At 40.8% G+C, this 12,554-nt stretch overlaps 1 protein-coding gene across 2 annotated transcripts in view; it reads right to left on the minus strand.

Annotated features, from left to right (window-relative positions):
- The window catches only part of nova2 (NOVA alternative splicing regulator 2), a 75,370-nt gene that overhangs the window by 13,867 nt on the left and 48,949 nt on the right, over positions 1-12,554 (minus strand). For both annotated transcript variants that reach the window (XM_041994638.1, XM_041994637.1), the window contains one exon: positions 7,788-7,954. In XM_041994638.1, the coding sequence (XP_041850572.1) occupies positions 7,788-7,954 (167 nt within the window). The remainder of the gene's footprint in view (positions 1-7,787; positions 7,955-12,554) is intronic.

Here is a 12,554-nt window from a genome sequence, read left to right on the forward strand (position 1 = left end):
TTGATTCCAATATTTTTTTATTTTCCGCTGTCTTTTATTCTCCCTGCCTGTCATTACTAACCCGAATATGTGTGCATGTAAACACAGTTAACAATTGATGACGAAGAATGAGCCTGGTGTTCATCATCTGACACAAAGTGAGCCAGAATCCATTTACCTGCATGGATGGCAGACTTCCTGTTTAGGGTCAGAATGACAGGAAGTAGGAAACAGGTGTTCATGGAGGAGGTGAAAGATTACAGGAAATGGCCACAGGAAGTGGCTGGATGAGGCGGTCAAGGGAAACACCCTGGAGTGAGTGGATGTTTGCTGCTGCTATTGAAGCTAAACGGAGAGAAAAGCGCTGCTGCAGATCTTAGTCTGAATAAAGGCCAACTGGACCAAAAATAGCCTGAAATAATACCAGAACCAAACCAGAGGCCCGATGCAGTTAGTAGGTGATACTTCACTACACAAGCAGTGGGCAGAGGTCTCCAGAGTGCTTTGGTTTTACAGAACAGTCAGTCATGCAGAGGTGCTGCCACATGAAGAGTTTCCTTCAAGACTCAATCTACCACAAAGTCCAGCAGGGAAACAGGAAGTCAGAGTTTAAAGTTTAGTAAAACAACCGATCCAGACTGAAGCTCACCTAAACATGAGCTATAACTAGTACGTAAATAAGTTAGCAGGCAAATAAATAAATGCATAAAATAATAAATCAATTTAAAAATAAGAGAAAATAATAGACAAATAAGTCAAATAAAATTAAGCTGAAGATGAAACAAATAAATAAATACATAAATAAATACATGAGTAAATAGGAAAAATAAAACGACATTTAAGTATTTTTTAAAAGTTGAAAGAAAATTAATCAAATAGGTACCCAAATTAAATCTATCTATCTATCTATCTATCTATCTATCTATCTATCTATCTATCTATCTATCTATCTATCTATCTATCTATCTATCTATCTATCTATCTATCTATCTATCTATCTAATTGTATAATACTTTTCAGCTTGTTCCAGCCTCTGTGTGGTTCAGTAGCAGACATTAGAGGGTGATTGAAAGTCTTTATTGGACTTTATTTTGACTGAAACACAAACGTCAGAAAATAAACTCATGATTTCATCAGAGAAGATGTAATGAAATTGGGATTTAATGTTTATGAGCCATTTCAGAGCTTTAATTACCCTGAAAAAGCTTTAAATATCTCAAATTGACTTTCCAACTTTAAATCAAAATGTCAGAGCTACAGCGTGAAACAGGGTCTTTGATGATTTATAAGACAGAGAAACAAAATAAAACATCGAACAATACAAGTCATAAACCCTTCAGTAAATTCTCCTCATCCACATGTTGTGTCAGACCTCATTAGAGGCAACAATGGAATTTATTTAGCCCATAAATCATCATAAATCATCTCCACTGGTCTGCTGTCCTGTTTGGTGGCCTTGAAGCATGGCATGACGCTGCTCTGTTTTTCTTTCTATCAGCAGCTGCTTCTTCCAGCAAAGCTGCAGCTGTCGGATAACAAGAGCTAAGATCTGCCTCCAGCTTTCAGCCTGCCCGGCTCTTGTTTCGGACTCCATTTGTCCTCTCCCCCATCTATCTTCATGTCGTCATCCTCCACACTTTCTGTTTCTTCCTCAATCTGTTGCCTTTCCTCTTCTCCTCCTCATAAACAACCTTTAAATGTCTCTTCTCTATCTGTTCCTATTTTGTCCTCCCTCCACCAGTCCTTTGGGTCATCCAGGGATTCCAACACCACATGCTACGACAGCCGCGCTCTTGACAAGAAGAAGCAGAAGACGACATTTTATCCACAACTGAAATAGTAGACAATCAGCGGCTGCAGGGCATTTCCTGTTTCTGGTGTGCAACACTTTTATCAGTCCCCTTAGAACATGAACACCAAACCCTTTCCTAAAGCTCGAGTCCCAAAATTCATCAGGAGAAGATGAAGGACTGCAGAGGAGTTATTAGTCAAGTTAGGCCTGGTACACACATAAGGATTTTTTTAATCTTATGAGATTTTTTATCTGGTAGAGACCTCACACGTGAAGATAAAAAAGTCTCCGTGTGCTCCGAAAAATGTAATCACTGAACAACACACACATACCGATACTGTCCAGTAACTCTTCTACAATCTAGCCCTCCTAGCCCTAAAATGTCAAAACACAGAAGAAGAACCATAGCAACAACCGGCAAAAAACGAAGAAGAAGAACCATAGCAACAACCGGAAAACACAGCACACAGCATGGAAGAGGACATACAGGACGAGGGAATGATGGTGGTCTTGGGACTACTGTTAACAGAAAAAGCCAAAACTGAAAAAACAACAGAGTGGAGACGGCGTGAACACAGACTTTATTTACTTCCTTATTCACCTGATTGGCTACCGTGTCAGGTCACCGCCCACGTAATCAGAATGCACGAGTCGTCAACGTTCCTCAGAAATCGGCACTGAAATATTAAACATGTTCAATGTTCCCAATTCTCAGCTATGACCCGTTTTGGAGCGGATAATCGGGACAAAGCGGCTCGTAACACACCACAGACCAAATGATGATTGGACCAGAAAATCTCACGATGATCTGGCGTTTGCCGTCTGAGGTCGGGAAGAGGCAAAATCAGGACAAAAACACCCCAAAAACCATTATGTGTGTTCCAGGTTTAAGACTGGAGGGTTTTAAGGGTTTCTGGCACCTCCAACATCTGAACGGCATTTTGATCCAAGATTTTATAAAGAGTGGAAAGAAAATATTTGTGACAGACAGTTTGAGTGATCGTCAGTAAGAAGTACACTGCAACTAAACAAGGATTAAAATGATGGCTCTGAAACAAGGATGTCTTCTCTCATTTAAATGTCTGTTACCTCGTCTATTCTCTCCTCTGTCCTCACGTCCTTTGCTTGTCTCTCTGGTGGAGGGACAGAGATGCAAATAGAGGAAAGGAGAGCAGTTTGAAGAACCGATCATATAATTTTCTATTAGTGTCATTACCGTCCAGTAGACACTAAAGTCTGCTTCCACTGGTAATTAAAGGACTGTTTCACTGCTTTTTTGTTGCACAGAATACATTCAAATTTTGTCTTTTTGAGTCTATTCTAGTGGTCTGATGATGTTTGTCACGTGGACCTGGTCTGAAGTGGTCCAGACCCAAATGAAGCCATTAAATAATCATTTTCTGTCTTTCTCCTTGACTCCAATTCAGAAGCCGACTCCTGGTTTGTGTGGCTGTAAGAAGGGTGGGGATTCAAACAGCTCAGGCGGAGCAACACGTTTTCTAGCTTTAAGCTGATGAGAATGGTGCACTCCGGAAACAGGAAATGACATCAAACTGTTGCCATGGGGCTGGGTTCTGTTGTCCTGAACCTCGTCCTAAGGTGAAATGCTGAGGTGCGTTTGTGTTTTGTTCAGCAGGGGCCACCGTAGATGTCTCATCGCTGCACACTACAAACTAAACAAGCTAAATGTCTGGTATTGTGAGAATTTGACACAATAATTTTAAATAAACGTGGCTTTTCTATAAAATGTAATTTTGGTGTTTTTTATGTGCATTTTGTTAGATAATTCTTCTGATATTTCTACAGAAGTTGGAAAAAAGTGCAATATTACTAAAATACTGCTCCCATATACTTTTATTCCAGTTCTGCACTAAACAAAAGTTTTTTCTTGCTTGGCTTCGTTTCGGTTTGATGACTCTCCCACTGAATTTGGAGACTTACTGTCCAGCAGCACTACCAAGGTTATTTTAGTGTGTGTGAGTGTGTGTGAACATGTGTGCATCTGTGTCATCAAATGCTGCACAAACCCATTTAGTTGCCTCTCTGACATGGTATAAATAGCCTAAAGAGCAACAGGGGGATTCGCCCTCTATTATAAGAGTCTAAATATCAGCAGCTATTAGCCTGTCTGTCTCCCCACGGCTGCTCAGATCATCCAAACAGGATTACTCAGCTGTCCTTCAGCCTCAGGCTCAAACACTGATCATGTACATGATGCAGAGTGATGCTGCTGTATACACACTGTTTTTACAGAAAAAAAATGTTTTACTTTGGTTAAATGAATAATTTATTATCAACACTGAAAGCGGTGAACCAGGGTTCAGCCCAGTAGTAACAAAACCCGCCCACCAGCCCACTAATTAACACATCATGTCCCATTCGTGTAACCTGCACAAACACCCTGAAAACTGTCTAATGCAATATTTTTCAGCTCTTAACAACAACCTCCTGGAGTCTCTGCTGGTTGCTTGGCAACAGCAACCTGAGTTTGGTGTGGAAAAGCTCAGCTGACCTGCGGCGAGGCCTGACCTCAGCTTCGTTTTTCCCTGAACGGCAACTGCGAGCTGAACTCATGCTCCCGTTTCTCTGTGCTAATGGAAGGAGAATGAAGCTGTGATTTCTCACAGTGGTGCACATGAATATGATCATATCTTTAATGTTTGATGTTACGTGATGGAAAAATCTAATTACATATTGATTCAGTTTCAAGCCAAACAATGTGTTTTCATGCCTTAACCTAACCATGTGACAGAAGGGACACATAAAGGTGAGAAGGTGTTTTTTTTAAAACATGTTATAGTTTCTGTGATGGCCTGGCGACCTGTCCAGGGTGTCCCCTACCTCTCGCCTGGTAGTGACTGGGAAATACCCAGTAAAAACTAAAACACTGACAAAAAAAATAAAAAAAGCTGAATCTTTAACTTCTTCAAAACTTCTTTTCAGCTTTCTGTTCTCCCAGAAATCCCTCAGGTTTAAAGAAGATATGTAAAATGAAACTTTGGGTCATAAAAGGATTGAATGTGTCCAACACCTTGTGTGTGTGTGTGTGTGTGTGTGTGTGTGTATCCTTTTTCTCTTCTATTTTCTATTATTTCTTTTACATCTTTTTAACCCCTTTGAGCTGATCTTTTAGGACTCTCCCACAATGAAGTGAGTAAATCTCTGCAACCACAAGGTCTGTTTGAATAATTGAAGATGGCACATTGCACAAATGGAAAAAGTTTCAGGCTTTGTGGGTGAATGTAAATATTTCCTTTAAAATGATGTAACTGTAGCTCTATAAGCTTGCAACAAATCATCGTACAATATGCAAAAATTATGTCTCCAAACTGATAAAGTGAAGCATAAAAAATGAGGGTTTAGTCCTGACAGTTCAGGAGACGCCTCCAAAATGGCCACAATTCAGACAGATGGCACCATCTGTTATCAAAGTCCCCCAATGGGAGGACCTCAGGTTTTAAAAGGTTAAAGAGCAAAATCACACACGGACTGCGTTATTTTACATAACCTAAAAAAAAAAGAATATAGAGGACAATAATTAATAAAGCCCTGAACCTAAACATGTAGGAATTTACAGCCATTATGTTAGTTAGTAAAGAAAATCTTTGGAAACTATTCTTTCTGCACAGATATTTTTTTTATACCTTTTACATTATGTTGACTCTCATGCATTGAAAAAAAAATTCAACCATCTAAACCATTTCTGCAACATTTTGCCTCTGGTCATTTTTACATATAAAAACAACAGATGAAATATGTTCTTTTACTTTTCCAGTCAAACTCCTAGAACTGATTAATAATTCTTATCTGGTGTTTGTCTTGTCTGCACCCATTTTTATTAAATATGCATAAAACTTTGTTCATAACTGCACCATACACTTGTGTACGCTGCAGAAACTACTCTTTCTCCTGGGTATTAAAGCGTGTGTGTGTGTGCACATGAGTCTGATTATTATAATTATTCAGAACTATAAAGGGGTGGCACTCGTCTGCCTCCCCCCAGAATCCTGCCTCTGACTGTGGATGAGAAATCGCTCGCTCTACGGGGAAAATGTACGCCACACTAATGCAACACTCAAGCTGAGAGACCGCAGAGAGAAAAATAATTACTTTTTCACACTGCAGCCCTTCTCATCAGCTTTTTTTTCATTTGAATTATTTTTCTATTTACGGTTTCTTTAAGTGTATTTCAAGGCCAGTTTCATTATTTCAGATGGAAGCGTTTCTTTTAAAGCGTGCGTGTGCCAACCACGTTGGTTGAAAACGATGCCTGGCAGGCCTGAACAGTCAATAAATGGAAACAATGCCAGGCCCGAATAATCAATACTTGAGCAATCATGAAGAGAAAACGATGATCATTACTTTAACAGATTGGGATCATAATCAATGGCCACTCTGATTGTCTTCAATTACAGGCCTGGTATTGGCACACAGATTTACTCCCCAGTCAGAATGAGTTTGCTTTAACAGCTGCAATTAATCCTAAAAGTTTCTTTAGAACACAAAGTTTGAGCTGTTGCTATAGCAACTACCTTCACCTTTATAAACGGGGTCAGATGGGTGGCTCCAGATCCCTGGAAAAAGCCGGAGTTACCCCCTTATAAATATTTCACAGCAAAATTTATTCTGAGTTTTTAATTCTACTCTCTAGAATGAAACATTTTTTTAATTTTAACCGGACTGAACTGATGACCCACGTATGTATGGAGTCAACACGTATACCTCACTCAGTTTTCAACCAAATTCAAAGTTGTTTGCTTTGTTGCAAGTGCCAGAGATGGCATTATGAAGTAGGATACTTAAAAAAATAAAAAAGAAGAATTTCTTCCACTCATTTACTTGAACTGTAATTAATTAAATGACCATTTTTATACCTTACATTCCTTCTATTTTCAAGCAAAGCCTTTTAAATTTTAAATTTTTTAGATAGAAAATGAATAATCCAGGCTGCAGGTTGAACCAGTGCCATTTAATCCTGACTTTTTGCTAGTAAATGTGTTTCTGTAAAGAATGTGTAAACCTACAGCAACATCTTCATTCAAATTTGGCACGTGCACCCAGGTGTTGTCTTCCTATCAATGCCAGTCGGAGCCACCGGCGATGAATATCCGTAAGTACAGCAAACGCATTTAACCAGGAGCTTTTACTTTTCAATTAATTTCAAAAGTCAGGTGTTAGCAGGTGTTAGCAGGTGGTAGCAGGTGGTAGCAGGTGGTACTTTAACCAGTGGAAGTACGACACTGTGGTATCAATGACAGGAGGAAATTTAAGCAGTTAGTCTGATTTGTATGTTCCTGGAAAATAAAATGACCATCTACCCACTGTGAGATACAAGGAAACTGCGTTATAAAGAAGAATTTATTGGAGGTGGTGAATAATGGTAGTGGCTACAAATTCATAATTCTGCTAAATATTTCTCGGCGCAGGCTTCTGTTAACGTCCATCTTTTTCATAGTTTAATCACGCTGTAAGGTGGCACTTGCTTAAACTTCCTCCCTGAGTGAGAAACTATTTCCTGCTGGATCTTTAGTTTTCTGGCATCGTGTGTGTGTGTGTGTGTGTGTGTGTTTGTGTGTGTGTGTGTGTGTGTGTGTGTGTGTGTGTGTGTGTGTGTGTGTGTGTGTGTGTGTGTGTGTAGGCGTCAGCCTGCAGTTCATGTGACACGTGCAGTTTACATGTTCACACCTCAAACACAACATCCTGTCCCACTAAATCTCATCATTCCCTCCCCTTGTTGGTCCTTCTCTCCTTACTTTCCTCGTGTTTGGCTCCATTTCTTCTTCCCTCTCTTATCTTCCTCATCTGTTTGTCATCATTGTTTTTATTTTGTGCTCCATTCAGCGTCGCTGAGACAGAAAATCACAACTTGGCTACAGATGTAGACACAGTTTGTTCTTCTCAAAACAAAGCAGTTCCCACCTTTTTCTGCACGACTGCCGCACACACACACACACACACACACACACACACACCGACTGAACATAGAACAGAACAAAATAGAAGAGAAGAGGCGTACCTGTTTGACGCGGTCCGGGTTGACGGTGGTCTGTGGCTGCAGGATGCTGACCGGCTCTGTCTTCTGGGTGCTCTGAGGCATCTCCCTCACCTTCTCGGCGATGAAGTCATGGACGCCGTTCAGCGCCTCCACTGTCCCCTGGATCAGACACACCCGCTCTGTCGTGCCTGAACACAAACACATAAAGCAGGTCAGTGACGGTGGCGATGCTCATAATCTCATCCACACACATCTTTTCATTTCATTTCTTTGAGGGATGGAGCTGTTGTGCTTGCATGTGAAGCAGGGTGGCAGCAGTGCATCACAGCTCAGCTCCACAGCCATAAAATTGACAAAAGAAGAAGAAATCACATCTTTTGTCTAAAATATTTTTTGAAAATCGGACAGATTTTAACTGCAGAAAGTCTCAAAAATCAGTTAAAAATGAACTTTGTAAATGTGTTTCAGGGTTTGTTAGGCATGCAGCTGTCCATCTCCTGAGCTAAACATTCAAACGTGTGTCTTTCAGGCAGCTGGAGAAAACAAATCAAAAACTTGTGATTAGATGTCACAGGAGAAAAACATTTTAGACAGCTGAACCTAAACGTACTTTACATCTTGACTATTAAAGGACAGGAAGCTGAAGCCGAGTCAGGTGACAGAGTCACATTGAAATACCAGAAGGTGACAAAATACATGTTATTCTGAAAATCTCAGTATTAAAACACTCTTATATCCCTTCCATAAAAACATCAACTCCGTGCTTCCATAAAAATACAAACTGCTGTGTGTAAGTATCATAAATTAAAAGGCTTTGGATTTTGCCCTCCACCAGCTCAGCAGAAGAAAATATAAAACAAACAGTGAGTAAGAGGGAAAAGTCCCTCGTGTTATTGTATGAATGTGGACAAAACATTTGTTTTTACAGCCAGATGATGTAGAACTGGACAGAAAAAAACTCAAAAAAAAAAAAACTTTTTAGCTTCAGTTTGTTAGTGTTCATATGAGTAAAAAAGTTCAACAGTACAATAAAATTTTACTCCTGACTGATTATATCTTATGATTTTATTTTCTCCTCTGATGTGTTATCAAATCTTCTTTGTCTGATCAGCAGCACTGAAAATCAATCAATCAAATAAAAATCTAACCACCTGAATTTAACTTGGTGTTACAGAGGAGAAAAGAAGTAAACCTTTTTAGTTCAGAGCTGTAAAAGTGAGCATTAGTCTCAGCAGAGGAAGCCCCCTCAGCTGTTTCCTCACAAGTTTCAGGCAACAGTTAATTTCCAGTCATTATCTTCTAACTGGAAATCAACAAACAGGCTTTATCTGCTAAATCATCAAAAATAAAGCCACAAAACTAATCTGAGATCCAACTGGCTGAAAAACTAGGACTGCAAAAATGTAGCTCAACATCAAATTCAATTTATTTTTGTTTTTTTACGCTTTATTATTAGATTGACCTATTTAGTCTTTATCTTAGAAAGACTTAGAAAGAAATATAATAAATGCAAATTTATTTCTCTTTTTAAACTGGTCTAGATGGGTGTAGAAGTAAGTGTTGATGAACAGGGCAGGTCTTCATCGTTTTGAGGGGCATGAATTAATGCAAATTTGATTGTAATTGGACTCCTTTACTTCTAGAAATCAGAGCTTTAACCTCACTTTATATGACCATGTATGTAAGAGGCACACAGAGAGGAGAGCTGGAGTCACCATCAGACAGAGAGAATCTAGGCCAAAGCAAAGCCTCTCAGTCCATCTTCTTAATAACACTGAAAGTAAATCTCCATCACTCTCTCACCCAGTTGTCTCTCGCTTTTCTCTCTTTCCTTCTCCTCCTGCCCCTCTCCCATCTCTGTTTCCCCTCAGCTCCCTTGGTTCCAGTATTTTACTGGGATCTGGCCTTATCTCAACCCAGCAGCGTCTCAGTTAGCGCCTCCCTGCACCTCCCTCCGTCCTCTCTCCCTGAGCTCTTGGACTGGCTCGGTTTGGCCCGGCTCAGTTCTCCGTGGCTGCAGTGGAAGCAGAGGGATTAAAAACCTCTTCATGTTTATAAGAGGGGGGTTGGGAACTGATGGCATACGGTAGCGAGATGAGTTGGAGACGGTAAGAGAAGGCTATTTATACGCCGCATGGAATCTGACTTCAGAAACAAAGCAAACAGGCTCCAACTGAACAGTGACATGATGAAAAGCTTAAAAAAGGAAAGAAAATAATTGTACAGGAGGGGAGCTGAATGAGTTATGGGTGGACGGTTTGTAAAAACAGACTAAAAATAAAACAAACAGCTTAGCTGGTATTAGCATAAATGGCTACCTGGCCATGCTAGGCATTTGTGAAGCCTGTTAGCGTTACCGTCGTATTAATGCTCATTCCTATTTTTACAGGCTGCTGACAGCAGTGACAAACAGCCTTTGTTGACAGCAGCTGAATGCTTCGGTTTGGTCGAGTGAGCATGACGACAAGCTTGCAAATCACGTTATCAGAACATGAGAATGAGCTGTCAGACGTAGCGATGTAGCCTCATGCTAACATTTCCTTCTGCATCTTTATGTTCAGCATTTTGTGGCCAGACAGGACTTAACCAGCAAAGTGTTTGTGTGTGTGTGTGTGTGCGTGTGTGTGTGTGTGTGTGTGTGTGTGTGTGTGTGTAGTGGGGGGGTACTGAGGAAACTGGGCCTCGCCTCTCCCTGACAGCTGGTGCCCTCTGGGTAATCTGGACTCGACCAATCAGAAGCAAGGATTAGCAGGCCATTGTCTTGGCATGAGAGAGTGACTGTTGGTTTGTTTTATGTGTGGTTTGTGATTGTGTGTGCATGCTCTCGTGTGTGTGTTTGGGGCAGAAAAGGCCACTCTGTCACTGGAGATCATACTGGAGCTGCTGCACAGCTGTGCCTCGGCAACAACGACCTGCTTCATTTCATTACAAAATATTTACACATATTCATCAGCGAGGTTTGCACACAATGCAAAATGCATTTTGTGCTTTTCTGAACGGAGGTTCGAGCATCAGAAATGCATTATGGAGCAACAACAGAACAACACGACCCCTGCAGCAGCATGGTCCAACAAGGTGTAGCAGTACAAATAAATCCAGCAAATTTCAGCTTTATTTCCTCCTTTTTGATCACTTGAAAGCTAAGAAACTCATGTTCACATCCAGCTTTAGCCTCAGCTCTGCTATCTTCAGTAAATAGTCTGTAAGTTCATCTGTGTATACACTAAGGGATTGGATATGTGCTATAAAATACTGTCTATAGCCTTACTTAGAAGAATCTACATGCTTACACATTTTAATATCCAAGAGCTGGGATTTTCACCAGAAGTATCAGTTGAGAGAGAAGTTATTTCACATGGGACTTTACTATGTTTTGGAGAAACAAACATATAACACACTTTCTACTGAGTCTGGGCTGAATTATGATATATTAAAACATAGTAATAAATATCATGCTTACGTCTTCGTATATTGTTTCCCTGCAGAAAACACACGCGCACTGGGACTGACAGTCGTAGACGTATAAATGCCAAACCAGCGCCAGCACAGCAGAATTTACACATCCCTCAGTGTACGGGAGTGAGCTCAGTTGGCAGTCTCTACTGTACTGATGCAAAAACGTCAGTGTGTGTGTCTGTATGTGTGTGTTTTAGTATTTTCCCTTGTAAAATCTACCTCATCATTGGACATTTTACCAGTTGGAAGCTGTGTCCAAACTTGACGCGCTGCAGCAGCAGAACCTTCTCAATGTTATTAAAACTGTTACGTTCACATAAGACAAGAGAGATGATGCAGAACGCAGCAAGCAATCACGGTGTTTGATCATAAAGAAGAATTGTTGCACAAAGAGAGGGAAAAAAGAGCATTTTGAGTTCATACTACTAAAATGTGCATCTTAAACAAGCAGTTAAAGGCCTGACAGGCAGCTTTAGGGACAGAAACTGAGATAAGGAACAAACCAGTGTTTAGGAGAGTTTGAGACGCAATGAAATCCAACATGAAAGACTTCAAAACAAATTGAGAATACTATTAACTTTGCTTCAGAGCTTCAGATCAGAAGGATATTAAGTTTCTGAAATGAAACAGCCGGGAAAAGACCGATGACACGTCTCAGCTAAACGGACCTGAAGCAGGTTTATTAATTGATTGACAAAAGGGAACAAAAATCATTCTGTTTCTGGAGCTTCAATCAGAGGAAAACGGAGCCGGAAAAGTAAAAACGTCTTTGAAATTCATACCAGACGTGAACTTCAGCTCATTGTTTCTGCAGTGACCAAGTGACCCGGCACCTTTTCGCTCAACACCAGCACACTCATCATCATCATGATCCCGGCTGTGGACCCTGGCAGTTGTTTTTATTAAGGTCTGACGAACATGACTCAATCCTTCCTCCTCTGCACTCCTCCCCTTCCTCCTCTCCCTGATGACCGGAGAGGCCGCAGTGGTAACAGAGAGACAGACCAGAGAGCTGCTTCTCTGATTTCTGACTCATAGCGACATATGCAAGCACAGTATGGCGATGCATGCTAAACTCCAGGATGAGCACAGCCAGAGCCTCCCTCTGTGGTAAAAACTAAACTCAGAGAAGCCCGGGTCAACATTGCCGACGTCAGAAACAAGCAGGTTATCAACAGAAACAATGGGGGTGGGGGGGGCTCGTCATGTAAAGGTGAATCTGTGCGTCCCAGCCTGTTAATTGCTTCAGAGCGGTCAACTTCTAATCAGCAGCCATGATTCATTCTTTCCAGCCTCATGCAGCCGGGGGTGGAGAGACTTGGCTGCTTGGGG

This window comes from Melanotaenia boesemani, chromosome 9 (assembly GCF_017639745.1).
Source record: "Melanotaenia boesemani isolate fMelBoe1 chromosome 9, fMelBoe1.pri, whole genome shotgun sequence".
Lineage (NCBI taxonomy): Eukaryota > Metazoa > Chordata > Actinopteri > Atheriniformes > Melanotaeniidae > Melanotaenia > Melanotaenia boesemani.